The 12,218-nt window shown below is 46.5% G+C and overlaps 1 protein-coding gene across 3 annotated transcripts in view; it reads right to left on the bottom strand.

Moving 5' to 3' along the window:
- The window catches only part of MICALL1 (MICAL like 1), a 363,438-nt gene that overhangs the window by 285,559 nt on the left and 65,661 nt on the right, over positions 1-12,218 (bottom strand). For 2 of the 3 annotated variants that reach the window (XM_078684158.1, XM_078684160.1), the window contains 2 exons: positions 6,688-6,785; positions 6,276-6,406 (listed from right to left, as the gene is read on the bottom strand). In XM_078684158.1, the coding sequence (XP_078540284.1) occupies positions 6,276-6,406; positions 6,688-6,785 (229 nt within the window). The remainder of the gene's footprint in view (positions 1-6,275; positions 6,407-6,687; positions 6,786-12,218) is intronic. The other variant, XM_078684159.1, reaches the window with a different exon arrangement.

Raw genomic sequence — 12,218 nt, 5'->3', positions numbered from 1 at the left:
TCGACATCTACAAAGCAAGAGCTGTTACGGCATATCTCTATGGGGCTGAGCTATGGGACCTTGGTAATCTGGAGGTACTTACCAAGGCAGAAAACAAATTCCTGAAGGACCTCCTGGCCATTCCGATGAGCACCCCAACAGTCCCGGTGCTTCTGGATGCGGGATGTAAATCAGTTAAGGACCAGGCTCGCCTCCGGCCACTCCTCTTATGGGCTCGTCTGTGGAGAGTTCCCGAATTGAAAACATATGCTGATGGACTGTCAGAGGTGATGGGAATGTGTGGCTTGAATAAGATTAAGTGGCTCAGGGACATTAAAAATGTCCTGGGAGACCTAGGGCTGGGGTCTTGCTGGACTACACAATCTGCCCCGCCAAAGGCGACCCTGAAAAAACTATATTGGGAGTGGGTCTCTGCCCAGCTTATCAGCAACCCACGTCACTGCAACTCCACCGCAGCTTACTTGAAAATAAAAGACGTTGTTGCCTTTGAGCCCTATTTGGACTTAATTACAATTCCTGCTGACCGGTCTCTTTATATTAAATTCAGAGTAGGTACCTTACCTTTAGGAGACTTGATCTCAAGATGGAATACACCGGCGCCGGTATCATCATATTGTTCACTATGCACAACCAGGCCAGAAACTGTGGCTCATTTCTTTTTTGAGTGCCCTGACTACATCCGCCCAAGAAGATATTGGCTTAAACCTCTTTGCAGGCAACTGGGAACTCGCCACTATTTTGTGGCCCTACGGATTTTATTAACTGACACATCACCCCCTATAGTCTGTGGTGTGTCTAAATTTTTAAAATGGGCATGGTTGATTCGCTTAAAAAGACTGTCTATATCAATTTAATACCCTTTTAAATAACTTATTGTTGTACAATTCAGAAATCTTTTTAACTGACTTAATTTTAACTTGTACAGTTTTTCTACGATGTGCTATTTTTTATAATTCTGTAATGCTTTTATGATATTTGCATATCGAAATAAAGCTATCAACCAACCAACCAACCATAACCCTTCTTAGCGGTAGCAAACGGGCCAATTTCCCGTTTGCAGCCGCTAAAAATGGTCGTACATCTGGCCCAGAGTCATATGAAATAAAGAAAACACCTTAGGTAAGAAGGTGGAACAGGTCAAATAAATCAACTTATCCGGATAGAAAACTGTAAAGAGTGGTCAAAATTAAGACTTAAGTTCTTCAAAGCTGAAGTAATTACCACCAACAGAACCGATTTCAGAATAAGGAATCAAATCAGATAATTGTGTATAAGCTTAAAGGGGGCATTAGAAACTCAAATGAGGTTCAAAATCCAATTAACAATACTAAGTAGAATGGGAGAAAACAAACAGCACAAACCTTTCTGGAAATTTAGAGAATACAAGGATAATGTATTTTAGGGAAAAGAGTAACCAACTTTAAAAGGGTCCTTGACTCCACCCTGGTGGACTCATACAAATATCTGGGACTGACTTTCACCAGGAACCTAAAGTAGGATGCCTATACGAGGAGTTTTAGGACTAGAACCTTGCTACAAACAGGTTGTCTGGTAAAGTTCAACCAAGTGTATGGGGATTGTCACTGCCACCCCCCATGAAAACTTAACCCCCCCAATCCCCCCCCCCCCCCCGGCTAGGGCGACTGACTCCAGAATCTGGGGATCACGGTTCGATCCCCGGCGGCAGATTAGCCAAGCACCATGTGACTCTGGGCAATAGCTTGCTTAATCTTCCCGACGGCCCCCAGCGCCTAGAGACCCTTACGGGTGATTGTGAGCTTTACAAATGTGGATTATTATTATTATTATTATTATTTTTATGGGAAATTCCCTTCCCTCGCCCTGTATGGGGCAGTGGTTCTTGCACTTGATTTAGCTTCCATCTGGGAACCAGTGGAAAGTACAATCCTTAAGGGTTTGCTAAGCCTTCCCATCGAGAACTATAGTGCAGGGTATAAGGAGAGAACTAAAATTGGTATCTTGGCATTTAATGACCAATTCCTGTATGCTTAGGATCTTGATTATGCGATCTCAGGATGAAGAACCAATAAAATGTTCCAAGCTTTGCTGGGAAAAAAGTGTGGTTAGTGAAAGAAAGTGGGCCAAGGATGTTCAAACTAGGATAAGGAGCTTTAAAGCTATGCATTCCTGGTAATGTGGAGGGCTAAGGGGCCGAGCAGTTGAAAGACCTGGGGGACCGAGATCTACGTCAGAATCAGAAACCTCAGAATCATGAATATCTATGATCATATAAGAAAGCGGAAAATCCTTAAGGCATGCCATGTCCAGTACCCCCCTATAGCAGTCAGCCTTTGCAATGAGATACATGAGACTTTTGGGCACTGATGTTAAAGCCCGGGTAGTGGTGGAGAGTTATCGTCTGCCAAAGGTGTTTCAAAACCAGTGTCAGAGACTCTGCTTTCATGAAGCAGTCATTCCATGTACTGCTGATAGTCACAGTAAAACACCCCACAACCACCAGTAATTCCGAAAAGATACACGGGAGAGTTGTCAGCCCAACTGGGAGAACTCTAAACTGACTGTGCTGATATCCAGGCTGGCTTTTCAGGATGCCTTTTCCATCTTCACATCCTTCCTGTCAACAGACGTCACCTGAAGATCAAGAGATGACATCCTGTCTCTTGCAGTTAGGGCTCATTAGTACATGGCTAAGAAACAGCATCATTTTGCGCTTGTCCTGCTGAATAAACAAGTTCAAAACGGCACCACCAGGAGCACAGGGGCGGCCGGTTGCAGAGGTCAAAATCGGAGTTTGGCCCAATGCGTTTTAATGGAGAATGGGGGTGCTCAAATTCACACTGCTTGCAGGTAAATAAATCGGTTGCAGGGTCCAAGCTTTGGTGGTTGGGACAAGCACAGGGGAGGGGGCACAAAGCAGCACCAAACATGCACCACAAGCTTCCAGGTGCCACAAGGACGGCCAGATGCAGGGCGCAATTTCGATATTGGGTGCCCAGTGGTAGTCAATGAGGATTCTGTTAACGACAGATAGGCTGCAGGTGTGGCACCGGAAATAGCAGGAGGGAGACCAACGGCAACAGAGTTAAGAAGAAATCTATGGGGTAATAGGGGCACTGTCGGTTCAGCTCACCAAGGGCGAGGGGCTTTGGATACAAGGGTGCCTTTTGACGTCAAAGTCTTCTTACCGGAGCTGATCGCGGTCAGGGTGAGCCTCTGGATTCACACAGCATGTGCCGTTGTGGAGGCCAGGAGAGGTCAGCCAATGCTGGATTCGAGGCCAGGAACGCAGGGAGACTTCACTGGACAGGTGAGCCACTCAGACTCAGGCCGTTGGCATCAGGGGCGCGGAGTGGGCAGGAGACGCCAATCCGCCTGGATCCAGAGTCCTTGTAGTTTGATTCTTCTGGACAGGGCTGCTGTCCTCTGAAGATTCGAGTACTTTTCAAAGGCAGCAGTCATCACAGGGTTTTCTGAGGTGGCTGGCTGCAAGACAGGTCTCTGGTTTGTTGAACCGGGAGACAGTCCGGTAGGGCTAAGGCGTAGGTAGTCGTCTTCAGTCTTCTCTACATGAGTATCTTCTTTCTTCTTAAGCCTTCGCAGATCTAGTTTCTAGGTCTGGGGGAGCCGCCTAAATCCTAAATGTAGGGGGCGTTTAAGAGGAGTAGTAGGTAGGGCCAATGGGCTCCTTACTTGGGGTGACTACACCCACTATTATGCCACCCTCCTGTTGGAGGAGGCATAGACCTAGCCCTGATTGGAGGAGTCCCCTCATCTTCAAGATGGAGGGGACTGAAAAGTGTGCTTAGCTTCACCTCCTCCACCGGAGGGGTGGAGTTGGCATAGGTGGGCACACCTCCAAGTTTTTGTAAGTTTTCCTGCTGGTCTTCCCGCCCAAAGTGGGAGTGTAAAGTGGGGGCTCCCATCTGCTCCTTGCAGCAGAGGCTGGGGGTCGCATTACAAAAGTGGCAGGCCTTTGAAGCATCCCCTTCGAGCACTGGCCCATCCTGGGGGGGGAGGAGGTGTGACACCTCTGCCCAGGATGTGCATTGTTTCTGGTCCCAGAGACCAGAGGCTCTCCACCGAGGGGCCCAGAAACATGTCTGTGGGTGGCAGGCTGCCTAAAGCCAGTCAGTGCCCAAACAAGGGTCTGTAGGTTTTCAGGGGGCACATTTGAGGTGCCATCTGAGTACATGTTAAAATAAATGTCACACCAACATCAGTGTTGATTTATTGTGAGGAGTAGTTTGGTACCAAACACTCCCGTGTTCAGTGAAGCCATCATGATGTTGTGGAACTCGAGTTGTAGAGTTTCCAGCCCATCTACTCTTCATGGCTTCCCTGGCACTTAAAACATGAAGTAATAGACCCCAAAATTGTTGGGGTGTATCTGCTCATGCAGATATGCCCACACCTGGGATATAGTGCACCCTGCCTTAGGGCTGGTAAGGCCTGCTAAAGGGGTGACTTAGGTAGTGCTAACTGGCATGGCACACAGGGAGTGTGCCATGTCGACTTGCATTTTGTCTGCACCAGGCCATGCATGCTACAGTGGCAGTCTGCACGGCCCAGGTGAGGGGTACCTGGGGGACCCTATTCAGTCCCAATTCCCTTGGTACCCAGGTACCTTTTACTAGGGACTTCCATGGGGCTGAAGGGCCAACTGGGGCATGGTGTTTAGGGAAAAAGCACTGGCACAGAGGAACTGATTGGTAGGGACCTTGTGCACTACAATTGAAGCCACATCAAGACCAGGCAAAAAGTGGGGGCTAACCATGTAAAAAAAGGCACTTTCTCATAGTGCTCTAACTAACTTTTGTGTTGCAGAAAATCTGAAGAAGCACTCTTACTGAAGGTCAGTGATTCCAATTGGAGCACAAGACAATGCTGTCCGACTGGCAGTGCTTAATTGTTTTGGGAGCCCGATGTTTGCGATACTGTATTGCTGAATACCAACATTGTCTATTCGTAATCCCTCCTCATGTCTTTCGTTCACCACCATACACTTCCTGCCTCTTCAACTCTTGCAAGGCCTTGTCACTGATTTCCTATATTTCTCTTTCTTACGCCCTTTTATACATTTCTCTCTCTTGCTCTGGACCAGTCTAATGAAGAAAAGTCATTCTTGATCACCTAAATCAGTACTGGGGACAACCACGGGTAACTTCCAGCACAAATTAAGCACTGCTTATTGGCACTGTCAAGTTGTCTCTAACAGTATCAAACTATATATTATCTTCTGTTGCCCAAGAGCAGTGCCAGCCTAGGAGCTTGATCACATTTAGAACTCTTTCTTAAGCAGGTCCGGCTTCTAGCATGGGTGTGCCAGGCCCAGGATGCTAATCTTCAGAGGGGCACGAGAAACTGTCTGCATTAAGTTCAAACAGCAGTGCTCCTCTCACCTGGCGCCAGTGATTCAGTTTAAGTTGTTTTTGGTCATTGTTCAATATGCCGCCTGTGTGGTTTTTAACACTCCATCTACCCCATTCATTGCCCTTCCCATCTCGACGTTCAATCTTTTCCAATTTGGACCACACACATCAGCAACGTGTTACCTCACCTCACTGAGATTCATGACCAATAAGCATTAGCCATTCTTTTAACAAAAATGTAAATTTTTTAAATGATATATTTCTCAGGTTAACACTGCCTTAAACATGTCTGTCTTTTCTTGGTCATTGAATAGTATTTTATTATTTCTAGTAAAATGTACTGTGTTTTTTCCTCAGTCTTGTACATCGCTCAGATACTGTGGCGTCTTTGTGGTAAAAATACATTAAAAATAAGAAAATAAAAATCTATAAGCTGCTTGGCACAAACTCTTCTTTCTAGCAGCAAAGAATGTTTTTGACTTACAAGACAAAAACACCCAGCTACATTGTATTGTCACACTGTGTATGCCACCCCTGCTTCTTCCACCTGATCAGTTGTCCATGTTTGGCCAAGAATCCACATGCAGAAGAATGAGCAAAAGTAAACAATATTAAGTAGGATATCCAAAGTGGACAGAAAGCTAACTGGACAGGTGTGTTATCTAACAGTCTTTATGGCTAATAGAAAACTCTGTCAGTCTTTTCAAGGTCACAGTCCCTCAACAAGCCGCTTTCACTCCCACAATGGCCACTGGATAACTAGGCCCTTATTTTAAGGAGTGCCATGCTATCATTCATCAATATGCTACCATACCTAAACCATTCCTGTTAGTATACGTCTCCTACCTACCTAAAACACTGCCCGTAATACAAACAAACCCACCCTACATGGAGCATTGCTATTCATTGAACCCATTCACTCACCTGAAGCACTGTCGGTGGTACAGGCGTCCCTCCACAAGATATCGCTGCACAAGATGCACATGCCGGTGGCAAGAGGCACAAGTGCTGCTCAGCGATGTGCGTGTGGCTGGCTCCAACTCCTCTTCTTCCCTCTAAATTCATAACAAAAAGATGAGAAGACACAGATCATTGTGGAAAACTCAGGCCATCTGTAAGGCCACTACCTCAGCACTAGAATGTGCCAGTCTGGTCTTAAAATCCATAGGGATATCTAAAGGGATCGCTTTGGTATCACTTTCACTTGGTGTAATGTGAATGCACTCCAATTTTCCCATCGTTCAATATTCCTCCTACACCTGTGAACTGCCTGTATAAAAATACTGCACAACCTTTGATATTCATTGTGACCCAAAGCAATAAGAAGGTCACTCACCGGTGGCGTGGAAGCTTTCTCAACTATCTTCTTCAAAGCCGGCTCAGACGAGGATGCAGCTGCCGAACGCTTAACAGCTTGCGGGTGAAGTAGAACTGCTACAGAGGTGTGGGAAATCAAACCAGAGAGAATGTGGTCAAGAATGCATAAAGCTCTGCTGAATTACAATCTGTAGGAAGCTGGCTCTGTATATACTATACCAAAGTAAGGTATAGTGTGCACAGAGTCCAGTGGATCCTAGGCAGAGGTAAAAGTAAAAGTAGATAATATTTTACTCTCTATTTGTGGTAGTGTGGGCGAGCAGTAAAGCTTTATCAGAGGGTAGTGTTCAGCATTTATTATACACACTCAGACAAGGAATTATGTCACACACTCAAAGACTAAACTCAGACCAATTTGGTTTGTATAAAAAAAATATTATTTAGTTGTATTTTATTTTCTAGAACCAATCCAGGCCTGGTACAGGTATGGGTAACAGTATGTTGCAGAATAATGCAGTTAAGTACAGTTTGAATGCAGTTGAATGCAATTGGATTGGTTACAGGTAAGTCACTTGGTCATAAAACAATTGGAATTACATTTCAGTTACTATTGAGATTACTTTGTACATTACTTTTTAAGTTACTTTTTCTACTCAGTGTGATGTACCTAGATATCACATTGGGACATTTCCTAGATAAAAGGTAAGTAAATCAGTTTTTGTACATATGCAGTTTCTTCAGGTTTCATACAAACCAACTCCACACTTGGAACAATTTTCACAACAAAGCAGTCAATGCAGTCCTATGGGAGAAAACCAGGTTATCGGATTAACAGTAAGCACTTAGTTTGGGAGTCGGTTTTCTGGGGGTTAAACCAGGGTTCCCCTAGGGTCAAGGATGCACTCTCAAAGCCCCCGCAGCTGCACTAGCGCGGCCGGGTGAAGAGTGCTGAGTCCCAATTTTATCCAATGCGGGTTAGTGGGCCTCCGGTTGGTGGCTGCTAACGAGCAGGCCACAAGGTTGTGGGAGCAAAACTCCTGGACTTAAGACTCAGGGCAAAGGGGGATCCAATTTAGCACACAAGGTACCACCACAGTGGCGGCCGGGTGCAGGGTGCTGTTTTGGCGTCTGGGGCCCTTTTGTTTTCAATGGGGATTTTCTGATTGTAACAAACACCAAAGGCTCGGGATGAAGATTTTCTGGAGGCGACCATTGGGTGGAGAGGTAAGTGGAGAAGTCTAGGGATGCTGGGGCACCGCCGGTTGGGCCACCCAAGGCAGTAGGACGTCAGGTGCAGTAGTGTCTTACCGGGTCCGGTCGTGGTCGGGGGATTCTCCAGAAAGGGGCTGCAGGCATCGGTTGGAGACTTGAGGTAGGTCAGGGATCAGCAGATCCCAAGTTAGGATCGCCGGAGAGACCTCCTTGTGGTGTTGGGCCATTCGAACTCTGGCCGTGGGCACCAGGTGCAGAGTGGTGTAGAATCGCGGAATTGGCCAGAGCCAGAGTCTATGGGTGAGGAAATCCAGTGCTCACGGAAGACAACGTCTGGTTTGGGGAGGCAGGGTAGGTCCTCCGGGTTCTTGGGGGCTGCTGGACACACCGGGACTTGGCTGGAGCAGGTTGAGGTAGGAACAGGCCGGTTGGGCTGGGGCCAAGTCAGTTGGTGTCTTCCTCTTCTTCTTTCAGCATGTCTTCTTCGGTCCTTCTCTTTTCTTGCCTGAGGAGGTAAGGTTCTGGGTTACAGGTAGGTACAGGTCGGGACCAATGGGTCCCTTCCTTGGGGTGGCTAAACCCCCTATTATGCCACCATCCAATAGCCGGAGGGCATAAGCCTCACTCTGGTTGGCTGGGTCCTCCAGTCTTCAAGATGGCGGGGACTGAGAGTTGTGCTTCACCTCGCCTCCACCACCTGAGGGGTGGCGTTGGCAAAGGTGGGCACACCTCTCCTTCTAACTTGGTTTTCCAGCTGATTCACCTACCCAAAGTGGAGGTCAGAACCAGTGGGGGCCAGTTGCTGGGAGCAGCAAATAACTGGTCACAAAGGCGGCAAGACTTTGAAGCTTCCCCGTTTTGGACCCTGCCAATCCTGGGGGAGGAGTCTTGGCACCTCGGCCCAGGATGTGCTTTGTTTCAAGACCCTGAGAGCAGCAGGCTCTCGACCCAGGGGTCCAAAAACGTGTCTGGTGGTGGTAGCTGGAGAGCAACCACTCATTCAGGACACTAGAGTTAGGTCGTTTTTCAGGGGGCATCTCCAAGATGCCCTCCGAGTGCATTTTTCATTAAATCCCACACTGACATCAGTGTGGGTTTAATGTGCTGTAAATTTTGATATCAAACTTCCCAGTTTTCAGTAAAGCCATCATGGTGCTGTGGAGTTCGTAATGACAAACTCCCGGACCATATACACTTTATGGCATTACTGCACTTACAATGTCTGGCACACCAGGATGTGTGCCGTGTCGGCTCTTCACTTTGCTCTGCACCAAAACACGCAGCCTGCAATGGTAGTGTGTGTGTGTAAAGGTAACCGGCCTCTAAGGGAGGCACACAATCGCGGCTCCCCCTTTGGGGCAAAGAGGCGTCGCCCCACTGCTTTCTTGCCGTGCGAGAAGGCAGAAACATAAATGGTAATAACTACCATTTTATGTTTCTTCCTTCTCGCACGGCGAGAAAACAGAAGTGCCTGGTTGGGGGTGGGCGGTCCTGCTCGAGGGTGGGGGGGGGGGAGTGGCTTGCTCTACTATTACCCTGGGGCCGACCAAACAGTCAGTATGCACAACAGTGAGCAAGCCAGTCCCCCCTACCCACAAGCGGGACCGCCCACTCTCTCTTTTTTTCTATGTATGCTGCATGCAGCAGCATAAAGCATACATTACATCCGCAGGTCATTCATAAATAGGGCTGCCCACCCTTAGAACAGGGATCCAGGTTTACTCATTTAGCTGGTCACCTATTAGATGCAGTTTTTACTGACTCTTCCCGGCTTGAATTTCAGGAGCTTTTGAGTCTTCACTGGTCTGATCATCAGGCTGTATCCTTTACCCTCTTGCAACCTACTGAATTTAGGGGACATAAGAGCAGGATTGCCCCTAGTTGCTACTCCAGGAACCAATTGGACAAGGAGTTGCTTCTTTCACACTTAACATCTACCCTACCTTTAGGGGCTGACGACATTGAATCGGCATCACTGCAATTTCATGATTGGTTAAAAAACAGGGTACATATAGCAGTCCCCCTAAAAAAGTGCAAGAATTCGAGACTAGTACCTACTGAACCTTGGTTTTTGGAAGAAATCAGAACTTCTAGAAGACATTGTCGTGCAGCGGAGAGGCGCTGGCGTAAATTTTACAAAGACTGTGACAAAGAATCTTATAAAAAACGTGTGATTGAATATAAAGTCCTGATTAAACACGCTAAAATAGAATATTTCACGGAAAGGATAATTCAGACAAAGAATAATTCAAAGGAACTCTTTGCCACGGTGCTTAAGTTAAGTAATGCTCCAATTATCGAAGATAACTCAATAGACCAGCAGTTCTGTAATGAACTGGCTTTAGCATTTCGTAAGAAAGTATCCGATATCTTTGATACTTTTTCTAGCCAAGGTCTTTCAAATCTACAAAAACCCAACACAGATTTAACTATCTTAATGCCCCTTCCCTCTCGAGGCCTTAATTATACTGAAACTGGCCCTATTTTTAACGAGTTCCCCTCACTATCAACTGAGCAAACTTTTAACCTGCTAGCTACGATAAAATCTGGTTCTCCCCTGGATCCCTGTCCTCCCAGGGTGATTGGCATAGTTGCAGAATTGGTATCACAGCAACTCACTCCAGTTTTGAATTTGGCTGTGGAACACGGCGTGTTTCCTTTAGCCTGGAAACAGACCTCAATCCTACCACTTCTAAAAAAACTATTTGGATTAAGCAGAGACAGGTAATTATCGTCCTATTGCTCGCCTCCCCCTACCGGCTAAGGCTTTGGAAAAATACGTGAATTTTCACCTCTCTCTCCATCTTGAGAAAAATCGTAAACTAGATCCCTCTCAATTTGGATTTAGAACATCTCACAGTACTGAGGTGGCTCTCATTACTGCCATTGAGGATGTTAGAAAGGCGGTCGACTCAGGAGGCACTGCTGTATTGATTCTCCTTGATTTGTCGGCCGCCTTCGACATGGTGGATCATGATCTTCTTACCCATCGTCTTCAAGCAGTAGGTGTTGGAGGCACTGCTCTTGCTCTGCTGATTTCCTTCTTGACCCGCAGGCGTCAGTACGTTGAAGTAGGAGGGTTTAAGTCCGAAGAGTTTAGACTTTCTTGTGGGGTTCCCCAGGGCTCTTCCCTAAGCCCTACTCTTTTTAATGTTTATGTAGCCCCCCTTGCTAACTTAATAAGAAGTCATGGTTTTAATTTAGTTTCTTACGCTGACGACACACAGATCATTGGGTCTGTCTCCAGTAATATTTCTGAGTCAGCTTTTAATTTTCAAAATTGTATGAGTGATGTCAGCAGTTGGATGGATACTAATTGTTTAAAGCTTAACTCTAATAAGACTGAGGTACTTATTTTCGGAAAGGACGCTTCAATGTGGTCTGCTGACTGGTGGCCTGTCGAGCTTGGCCCCACTCCACTTCCGGTAGTAAAGGCTAAAAACCTTGGTATCAATATCGATTCCACTCTTGGTTTCTCTCAACACATAAGGAATATGCTACTTACCAGTACGCATCTGTTCTTGGCATGTAGGGCTGCTGACATTCATATCTGTGCATAGCTCGCCGCCTAGTGTTGGGTCCGGATGATTGCACTTAGTTGTCCTGGAAGAGTCTTCGAAGTATCACGAGATAGGTGACTCCTCCCCTGGACTAGAGTGCGCATAGGCATCTTCTCCATCCTCAGATTGTTTTTCGCCATTGTGACAGAGATGGAGATAGGAAAGTAATAGATGGCCATGCAAAAGAAAATGCTGCAGCTGCGACAGGCACCGGGGAGGAGGGCGGGCGATATGAATGTCAGCAGCCCTACATGCCAAGAACAGATGCATACTGGTAAGTAGCACATTCCGTTCGAGGCATGTGGGCTGCTGAATTCATATCTGTGCATAGACTGTATAGCAGTATCTCCTCTAGCGGTGGTTACCTGTACCAGCTGCAGCAGTTTGAAAAAGAGTTTTGAGGACAGCCTGGCCTACAGCAGCTTGCTGTTTTGCTTGCACGTCTACACAGTAGTGTTTTGTGAAAGTGTGTATGGTGGTCCATGTGGCTGCCTTACAAATGTCTTCAAGAGGAATTTTCCCTAGGAAAGCCATGGATGCCCCCATCTTTCTTGTAGAGTGTGCTCTTGGGGGGACTGTTAAAGTGTGTTTTGCCTTTTGGTAGCATATTTGAATGCATTTAACTATCCATCTGGCTATTCCTGACTTTGATATTGGATTTCCTTTATGTTGTGGTGCAAAAGCAACAAATAATTGCTTTGTCTTTCTAAACGATTTCGTTCTGTCCACATAATAAAGCAGAGCTCTTTTTACATCTAGTGTGTGTAGGGCTCTTTCA

This window comes from Lissotriton helveticus, chromosome 1_1 (assembly GCF_964261635.1).
Source record: "Lissotriton helveticus chromosome 1_1, aLisHel1.1, whole genome shotgun sequence".
Lineage (NCBI taxonomy): Eukaryota > Metazoa > Chordata > Amphibia > Caudata > Salamandridae > Lissotriton > Lissotriton helveticus.
This window is presented reverse-complemented; position numbering and strand designations above follow the sequence as displayed.